This window comes from Apodemus sylvaticus, chromosome X (genome assembly GCF_947179515.1).
Source record: "Apodemus sylvaticus chromosome X, mApoSyl1.1, whole genome shotgun sequence".
Taxonomy (NCBI): domain Eukaryota; kingdom Metazoa; phylum Chordata; class Mammalia; order Rodentia; family Muridae; genus Apodemus; species Apodemus sylvaticus.
This window is the reverse complement of record NC_067495.1, coordinates 129,426,076-129,436,421: the sequence shown is the minus strand read 5'-3', so window position 1 is coordinate 129,436,421 and position 10,346 is coordinate 129,426,076. Positions and strand designations below refer to the sequence as shown.

Sequence of the window (10,346 nt, the reverse complement as noted above, 5' to 3'; positions counted from 1 at the left end):
ACATATATTGTGCATCTAAATATCTGCTAATATTTATATTTATTTATATTTTATGCTTTTATTTATACTTATACTATTTGTTTATACTTTGTTTATATTGATTCAAAATTTATAGCTATATGCATTATATCAACATCACCCTAACCATTCCCTCTCCCCTCCAACTCCTATAATTCTCTCCAATTCCCTCCAAAACTCATGGCCAATTCTTCTTTAATTCTTGTTGCTATACAGACACACACACACACACACACACACACCACAGCTTAAAACAGCAATAACAAAACCTCTGATGATCCTAATGAGTTATTTAATATAGCTTATATGCACATGTCAGCAACCTATCTATGAGCTTGTTCCAGGAAGAAAACTGATGATACCTTGCTCTGCAGAGATTGATGCCCCTGCATTTCTTCACCTAGGTATGGGACGTTTTGGAATTTCCTCTATCTGCATTGGCATACCAACTGATATTGTCATTATGCATGTCTTGTTAAGGCATCCCCATCATTGAAATTTCATGGGTGAAGTTTCCATGCCATGTGTAGAGGACACTACCTACCAGCAGGAATCATGGTATTGTGGCTCTTACAAACTTGGTCACCCCTTCTTCCATGATTTTACCTGAGCCTTAGGTATAGGGGTTATATTGAAGATGTATTTGTTAGGCCTAGGCATCCCACAACACTTCTATGCATTTTGGCCAGTTATGGCTCTTGGTTGTTTTCTCCATCAATATAGTCATTAAAGTTAAATATTCTTATTTCCAAATTTAGATTAGTAAATGTGCTTCAGAGAGGTGGATCAATTTGTTCAGTGATGTTGTTAAGATGTGACTAGATCTTTGGGAGAGCATTTTGTATTTTAAAGTCAGGAGGATAGTTTGAAAACACCCCTTTCCTGTTCTTGTCTCAGTGGTCTTCAGTGACTTGCAAGAAGTGCAAATACCAATAGAACATTTCTGGTACTGAGGGAGGAAAGGGCACTGAAGGGCAGAAAGGTTTGTAGAGCATAGATGCACATCACCATCGAAATTTGCTCTTGCTACTTCCCTTCATCAGATATTGAGAATGGTTGGTGACCTTTGAACAGTACGACTCACAGAGCCATGGGAAATTAGAGAGCAAAGCTGCAAAGAGCTTCAGAGACCACCAAGTTTAGCTGTTCTGTTTTACTGATGCAAGAACTAAGACCCTCAACAACCAAACAATTTGCTTCCAATCATATAGCTGAAATACAGGGACAAAGAATTACCTTCCAGTCATTGCTAGAGGGATACACTAAACGAGAAGGTCCTGACAGAATAATTTCCACAAACAAGTTAAGAATAAATCAAAATGGTATTATATAAAGAGTCGTTGCATCGGGCCAGAATATCTGGGTTTCAACACGAGCAGTACCGCTCATTTACTGAGTCCTTAACTATAGTATGTGTCCTTTCTGGATAATTGTTTCTTACTTTAAAAATTAGCACATTGGAAAAGATGACTTTTAGAAGCCTGACACTTAGTAAACACTCAAAACATTTTAGCGAAGTCTTCTTTAAATTCCAAATGCTTCGTTATTCTGAGCAGAGTCACCATGAACTGCCTAACTGGAGAACTGGAGAAGGTAATGAACTTTTTGAAGAATAGCTACTGTAAATGTAAATGCCTGTACGAACAAGCACAGGAATGCATTAAAAAATACCCGTAAAAGGTCACTTCTTCAACAAATAGGAGCGCCTGAGTATTTTCAACAAGTAAATATCCAAGACACATCATCCGGGGTGATAATAAACCTGCTTGCTTGTCATCGTGACAGTAGTTAATGCAGCAGCTTGTGGGGATGAAAGTATCAAATCATTCTTGTACAAAAGCCTTACTTTTTATGTTTATTTCCTTTGGGAAGAGAAAGCAATTCAATCTTATTTTAAATACAAAAAAGAGAGAGATTTCACTGTGTTTTTAAGACTAGCAGTCACTTAATCATTCAAGTATACTTATTGAGTACTTATGATGCATGCAGATACCAAGGAAAGAGTTACCCTAAAATGGGAAAAAAAATTTAAATGACACAAGCGTGTGAAAATAACATTGAAAGGAACCTGACTTTCTTAAGCTCCCAGGTATTTGAGCAGCCTAGAGCAATTGGTTTAAGCCTTCCCAGGTGGAAATGCTCACAGTAGAGTAGCATGGCAGCAGATGATGTGTGTGGGGGTGAGTGGGAGGGCAGAGAGTGCAGCTCTGTAAGCAGGAGCTGGAACAGGCAGCAGAAAATGAGCATATTGACGTGTTCCTCCTCCCTCTCCCACCTTCCATGATAGAATAATAGTAGGGATCTGTTCCATGTGTATTGTATCACGCCGCAGAGTTTACAGAGTGCTTCCACATTCATTATCTTCTCTGATCTTCACGCCAACCCTAAAAGAGGAATAGCGATTGTTGCTTTTTTCCAGATTCAGTGAGGACAAAACATGGGACTCAAAGTTGATACGGGTTTGTTTGTTGTTTTTCCGCCATCAACTGACAATATGAATTAGTTCCAGGATTTTAACGCTTGTCTTTTTTTTTTTTTTTTTTTTTTTTAGGGTAAGCAGCTTTCTTTCCATTCACCCCTCTCCCTCCTTTTCTCCTGCTGTCTCCCCATTTGAAGGTAGACATTGAGGAATGTTCCATGTGACACTGCAGTAGCAGAAGGGATCCCAAAAAGTTTTGGAGGAGCAAAAGCAAGCCACAAGCAAACAAAACCAGTGACGTATTAATAGCAAGTACAGCTGACATCCATACGGACAAAGTTGAGTGCACTCATGCGAGCCTGTGCGTGCTTGCATGTGTTTGTGTTTGTGTGTGTGTGTGTGTGTGTGTGTGTGTGTGTGTTGGGAAGATACCATGATAAAGGAGTGGAGCTTGTAGAGTCTGGAGACTTATATTTTAGCTAGTCACCCAAGGCTCTCTTCTGACTATCTGCAATGATGTTAATAACACACGATACCACTGCCTGTATGCCTCTAGTTTTAACAAAAAATGTTCTTGAATTTTCACAATAATTCCACGGCATAGATTCTACTGTCCTTCTTTTACAGTGTGAACTAAAAGTAACATAGACTGAGTCCCTGGTCACAGAGCTGTTGTTCTCAGAAGATTCGGATAGGTGTATATGGCTGCAGGAACAAAAATGCTATTATCCCAAGTTATGAACCCAAGCCTTCTGATGGATTGCAACTACAAAGATCATTTTCATTTTCATTTCAAATCTACGGCCACAGAAGCTTTACCACTAAACTCTATGTCCTAGTCCTGGCACTTTCTTTTTAGTCAAGGTTATGATCGCTCATCCACAGTCCTCTTATGCTGCTCCTACACAAATTGAGGAGCCCACTCTAAACTCCATTGCACAATGGCTGTCCAATAATTCAGATGGAGTGGGAGTTGGTTTAGATTCTATACATGGAGATGGGGCTGCATATATGCATGTATTCTGTTGTCTGGTCTTTTCCTAGGAAAAGGGCCTGGTATTTGTGGAAAAGGGTAGCAATCTAGCATCAGAGATATTCTGGGAATACAGAGTGGGGGGTCAGAACCCATGCACTCCTGATACCTAAATTCCTCTTAGCTCCTGAGTCTTATTAGCCTATGCCTTGCTTTTCGGTATCTCTTTAGCCATTCCATATTATACATGTTATCTGGGAATGGAACTCCTGTATGGAAAGGGGCTTGACTTGTGTCTACATATAAGGGGAAGAGTTGGAGAGTTCCCTGACTCGTGTTTGGAGGAGTACTTTACATATATCAGTTAGTTTTCTTTTATTTTCTCACAGCATGCCTACAGAGGTTTTTTTTTGTTGTTGTTGTTGTTGTTTTTTTTTTTTTTTAATCAAGAGTGATTCTCAGTCATGTCAATGGAGAATTCATCTGCAGGGACTAAATTCATCCTTCTTGGTATGACAGATAACTATCAGCTTTCGGTCTTACTTTTTGGACTCTTTTTTATTATTTATTTCATCACTGTGCTGGGGAACCTAGGGCTTGTGGTCCTAATTCAAGTCAGCCACCGCCTCCACACACCTATGTATTTTTTTCTCTCAAATCTGTCCTTCCTTGATGTCTGTTTCTCTTCCATCACAACCCCAAAGACTTTAGTCAACTTGTTATCGCAGCTACAGGAAGTTTCTTTCTTTGAATGTATGACCCAAATGGGCTTGTTCATAATCTTCGCTTCTGCTGAATGTAACATTTTGGCTTCCATGGCCTATGACCGTTACACTGCCATCTGTCGGCCATTGCTTTACAATATTACCATGTCAAAAGTACGTTGTCTCCTCTTGGTAGCAGGATGTTATCTTGGTGGATTACTTAACATGGTTGCTGTAACAACTTCCATCTCACAACTGTCATTCTGCCAGCCACACATCATCTCACACTTCTTCTGTGACATCCCCCCACTGCTGACATTGGCTTGTTCTGATCCCTGGGTAACTCAAATCTTGGTAGTTGGCTGTGGGGGATTTACCCTTGTTACCTCTGTTGTGGTAATTCTTGTCTCCTACATGTCTATATTCATGACTATCATGGGCATTCCATCAGTTTCTGGCAAACAGAAAGCCTTCTCCACCTGTGCTTCCCACTTGACTGCAGTCGCTCTATACTATGGAACAACCATGTACACATACTTGCAGCCTACTCGGCATGGATCTCAATCAGGAAATTGGATGATCTCAGTGCTTTATACCATGGTGATCCCTATGTTGAATCCTCTTATCTATAGTTTGAGAAATCAGGAAGTGAAGGCTGCACTACAGAAAATACTGAGGCACAGTCAATAATCTATTTTGTGTCTCAAGAAATAATAGATTTTAGGAAGACTTACATTTTGTTCAGTAGTTTCCTGTGCTACATATGAAAGCTTGTTAAGAACAATTTAATTTCTCTGGTTAAATGTTTAGAACTGTTTGTGTAGTTAAGTCGAAATATAGTAGACGAAGATTATATGTGCAATATAATCTATATTTTTCTGAGATAGATGTTTGATGGGAAATATTTAAGAAGACAATATCTAAGTTTAGGGCTATAAACATGTCATTCTGACATATTTTTATGTGAGCTTGTATAATACTAGTTAGACATTGAAATACTTCTCAGATAACAGGTAGGTTAGAAAGCATTTAATCTCACCATGTTTCACGGAATTAAGCATAAGTGGCAACTGGACTGTAAACAACACTGTCCATTCATTAATTTACTTATATTGAGTATTTACGTAGTGCACCATATGTTGCATTAGATTTAGTCTACATCTGTGCTAAGGATTCAGAAGCATTCTCGATGCTCGATGTTCATTATTGAGATTTGTAGGGGTAAATTTTCAAAACTACAAAATAGACTGATACTCACTCATTACAAATTCAAGATCCTTTATGAAAGACAATTGGTCATTGCTTATTGAGACATCCAGTTCTGAATTGCGCTGGTGATTGCTGCATACAAAATTTGATTGAAACTAGACCAAGTTCATTGTTATTATTGAATATTCTTGCAACAACAACAAAAAACACAAATGGAACGATAACCCCAATTAACTCATTAGTCCATAGTTACTCATCAGAACTTACAATTATGTGACAAAAACATGGTGATTGTCATAGTTTCTAAATACTGTCAGCAATGGGGCTGGTGGCACAGCTCAGTGACAGAGAACTTGCTCAGATCATATGATGCCATTTCATCTTCACACCATTGCACCATAAGGAGAAATCTAAAGAATATAAAACCTTACTTTTATTTTATAAATGAGAATATAATTTAGGAAATTGAATAAACTCTAATAACTAGCTGTGAAGAAATAATATCATTGGTGTGGTGCAACCAATTTAAGCTTATTCCCTACTTCATTACAAGTAAATGAGACACAGACTGGTTATTTTATTTGGCTTTGACAATTACTGGGGGTAGCCCCTAATCTACTCTTCTAACTGCTGGCCTGGCTACCACCCCAGTGTTGTACCCCCAGATACTTTCTATTTCTCCTGGTCATGCACTCATGGTCTATCTCCCCTTTGGTGGCTTCCTCTCTCTCCAACTTCTTCCTCCTTTCTCTCTGGTTTCTCCTCCTCCAACAAAGTAACTCCAAACCCACTTACCTCTAGTCCCTCCAGTAATTGGCTGTAGCCAATTTTATTTAACCAATAGTTTTAAATCAAGGAACAAGATTGGTACAACAAAAGCTTGTAAACATAAGAAGTCACATGACCACTGTTTATCAAACTTAGCATTGCAATACATAGCAATAGACCAACTCAAGATTCAAGGAAAACCAGAAAATAGTATTTATCTGGAACCAGAGATCATGGCACATACCTGAAATCAAGCAGTTGAGAATCAGAGGCACCAGTATGCTGAGTTCAATGCTAGCCTGGCCTGTATGATGAGACCACAACTCAAAATCAAAGACAAAAGGAACATACCAAATCCTTATCCTTAAATTATGAACAAGCAGGAAAAATCCCTAGTCATATGCCTAGCACAGGTCCTGGTTGCTTATAATATCATCCTAAGTAAGGTAACCCAATCACAAAAGAACACACATGGTATGCACTCACAGATAAGTGGATATTAGCCCAGAAGCTAGGAATTCCCAAGATATAATACACAGACCACATGAAGTTCAAGAACAAGGAAGACCAAAGTGTAGATACTTTGGTCCTTCTTAGAAGGATGAACAAAGTACCCATGGGAGGAGATACAAAGTATAGAGCAGAGATTTGAAGGAAAGACTATCTGGAGACTGCTCCACATGCAGATACATCCAATATACAGTTATCAATATCAGATACTATTGTGGATGCCAACAAGGGCTTGCTGACAGGAGCCCTCTATAGATGTCTCCTGAGAGGCTCTGCTAGTGCCTGACAAATACAGCGGGGGTTGCTCAACTATTGGACTGAACACAGGGTCCCCAATGGAGGAGTTAGAGAATGGACCAAAGGTTCTGAATGTTTGCAATCCCATAGGAGAAACAAGGATATGAAGCAACCAGTACCCTCAGAGCTCCCAGGAACTAAATCACCAACCAAAGTGTATATGTGGAGGAACCCATGTCTCCAGTCACATATGTAGCAGAGGACGGCCTTGTTGGACATCAATGAAAGGAGAGGCCATTGGTCCTGAGAAGGCTCTTTGCCCCAGTATAGGGTAATGCCAGTAGAGGGAAGCAGGAATGGGTGAATTAGTGAGCAGGTGTGTGGGGAGGGGCGGGGGTAATGGGATAGGGGGTTTGGGGAGGGGAAATGAGGAAATGGGATGACATTTGAAATGTAAATAAAGAAAATATCTAATAAAAAAGATAGGCTAAAAAATAATCAGAGCTAAAATTCATTGAAAACTAAAGTTATGTAGCCCACTTTTTCTACTATATAATGTCATATTCTGTCCTGCAGTGAAGGCAAAGTTAAAGTGTCTCCTAGAACACCACAATACAACAAGGTCTTTGGAGTTTGTGGATGCTTATCATTGCCCCATAGTAAGGAATTTGAACCTTCAATCACTCTTAACCTTTCTCTATCACCACCATATTAATCTGATGTCCTCTCTAGATTTCTGTTCTTCTCTAGCCTCTGATACAAGTATGTATATAGATTGCATTCTATAATAAAAGACCATCTTTATGTACTGCTTTCCAAATTGGAAACCAGCTGTAACAGGAACCACAAAAAGAAGAGAGAATGGTACATTTCAGTATTTTCAGCACTTCAATATCTTCAAGATTGAAAGTATAACAGTGCAATCGACAATATGACACCCTCATTACCTGGCTCTCACCATCTTTCTCTAAGCCATATCTCCAGAAACTCAATGACAGAAAACACTGGATTAATAAAAGCTGTTCTTTTCAGAATATCCTCAAGGGAAAAAGGATATTCCAGAAATCACTCAGCTAGTCAGAGGCAGAAGTAGAATTAGAATTCAGGCTTATTGATTCATAACCCCGAACACTATGTACTATTATGTTTTAATGTGCTGTGATGCTTACTTCAGCTGGGAGAACATGATGAAATAGACCTCATAACATTGTGCTGCAAACACTAAATTATCACCTGTATTTTTTTAGCATGTGGAAATTCCCATCCAGAAATACATACCTTAAAGAACCTCATAGAAGTTACAGATAGCTACGACCTCATCAGCTTTCATCATTTCTCCACAGGAAGTTATGGGCCTCAGCGGATATCAAAGTGCTTTAGTAATGGATATGCCTCATACATAAGACTGGTAGCATAATTTTCAGGTCCAGAACAAGATGTATCTATGAAGATAAAGCACTCTAAGGAAAAAAAAACAACAGGAAACATTTTTACTAAAGCTCCTCAAACAGAGCTTTTTTTTCTATAGTCTTTTCTTCAACATGTCGTGCTGCTTCAGTTGCCTATTTGGTGTTATACCATCTCAGGCACAGGAATGCTTGAGGGGCAAGTAAAGACACTCATAGATATCCAGCAACCTTTGATTAAGACTTGGGTGTACAGGGTCTACTGAATACCAGGTTTCTCCTGCCACCAGCTGCTGAACAAGAGGACAAAGTTAACTTGAGCACTTTACTTTTCCATGAAGAGGATGCCCCAACCCACCAAAGGGATTTTAAGTTTTACACAATTTACATTAAGGACCTCTATTAAGATCATTAGTAGTTCCAACTCAGTCATCTGCAAAAGGTGATATTATGATAGTGACATTTTGTGGCTAGGATAGCTGTTACCATGTAAAACAGTAACATTTTTCAGGTTTCATTTTTTTATTGAATGTAATCTTCATTTACATTTCAAATGCTAAAATCTTTCCCAGTTTTCCCCCTCCCCGAAAATGCCAACCCTTCCTCCCGCCCCCTGCCTCCAAATATATGCCCCTCTACCCGACTCCCACCTCCGCCCCCTCAATTTCCTTTGTTGGGGCATCTGTTGAGCCTTCACCTGACCAAGGATCACTCCTCCCACTGATGCCCAACAAGGCATTCCTCTGCCACATTTTTGGCTGGAACCATATGTACCCTTTGCTTGATGTTTTAGTCCCTGGGAGTTCTGGGGTGTCTTGGTGGCCAACATCATTGTCCTTCCCATGGGGCTGTAAACCCCTTCAGCTCCTCCAGACCACCCTCCATCTCCTCCATTGGGGACCCCACGCTCAGCCCAAAAATCAAGCCTATCTATGCTCACATTTAAGCTTCTGAGGGTAGAGAATGATAAAACAGAGCACTGCAGGTTGGAAGGATTGAGAAACCCATAGCCAAGGATCTGTTCTAGGGAACTATTAAGGCAGTGAAAATGGGACTGTACGCCTTTACAAGCTGTGAGCTCCAACTGTGCATGCAATTGAACTTGTAGACTTAGGTGACAAAAATGTTCTTCATATTAAAAAATGTTCTTCATATTAAAATATCATAGATGTGAGGTTAAATTCTAAGTCTATGGCCCTTCTTAGCCCTGGGACCTGTCAAATGCTCTGATCACATGATATGAAGCCATCTCTATTTATAAAGAGGGGTTTCTTTAAAGAGTAGAACGTGGTAGTTAAAGAAATGCTATGTACAAAGAATGGAGCTCAGTGGTAGCTTGCTTCAGTAATGTACACAAGGCTCCAAATTCCACTTGCATCACAATAAGAATTTAAGTTATAGAGTCAACTTGCCAGTCACTCAACTCTCCCTTTGTTTTCTAATTCTGTGATCTCAGGCAAGTTAATATTTCTCTGTCTTAACTTCTTTATTTGTTAAATAGTGATGAGATGGCCTCCCTATGATGATGAAAGGGATGTGGTGGTGAAGTCACATTGCTTAGAACAGTGTCATGACTTGGTGCATTATCAAAATTTGAGTCATGATTTCATTTATAGCTTATAGGATTCTGATTTTCCAATCTCCAATACAAGAATTAGATTTCATATACTATAAATTAATCTTCTACCAATGTTTGTTTTTGTTACTTTTATCAAGTATATATAGGACATAGCTAGACTTAGCCTCTAGTAGCCTTCTAGGCTTATGTGGAACTCCTCCAGATTTGTATAAACTGAGTAGATCTAGTAAGGCATCCCTGGTAGGTTTTTCTTTTTGTTTCACAAAACTCAAGACCCGACCTTCTGAGTTTCAAGATTACCAAATTTAACCCTGAGGATGATTAACTTGGTTATTTTGGCTTCTCCACCAGGCTCCCAAGAAGCTGCCTTGCTCATTTGTCTCATAAATAATGGATCAATGGAAATGATCTGTGGGAATGTCTGAGGTCTCCTTAACAATCTTGCTGCTTCAGAACTAGTGCTTAGGGGTTAAAACAAGGTGTTTCACCTATAGATCTTAGGTCGGCTTTTAGACCTACTAGG

General features: G+C 39.3%; 1 protein-coding gene across 1 annotated transcript; it reads left to right on the top strand.

The window, feature by feature from the left end:
* The first annotated feature begins 3,874 nt into the window (after positions 1-3,874).
* LOC127674884 (olfactory receptor 1052-like) lies at positions 3,875-4,804 on the top strand. Its single transcript, XM_052170675.1, has one exon. The coding sequence runs from the start codon at positions 3,875-3,877 to the stop codon at positions 4,802-4,804; it is 930 nt and encodes a 309-aa protein (XP_052026635.1).
* The last annotated feature ends 5,542 nt before the right edge of the window (positions 4,805-10,346 follow it).

Bases quoted from the DNA above. Each gene is read 5' to 3' on its own strand.
- LOC127674884 (XM_052170675.1), top strand. From the start codon at position 3,875: ATGTCAATGGAGAATTCATCTGCAGGGACTAAATTCATCCTTCTTGGT.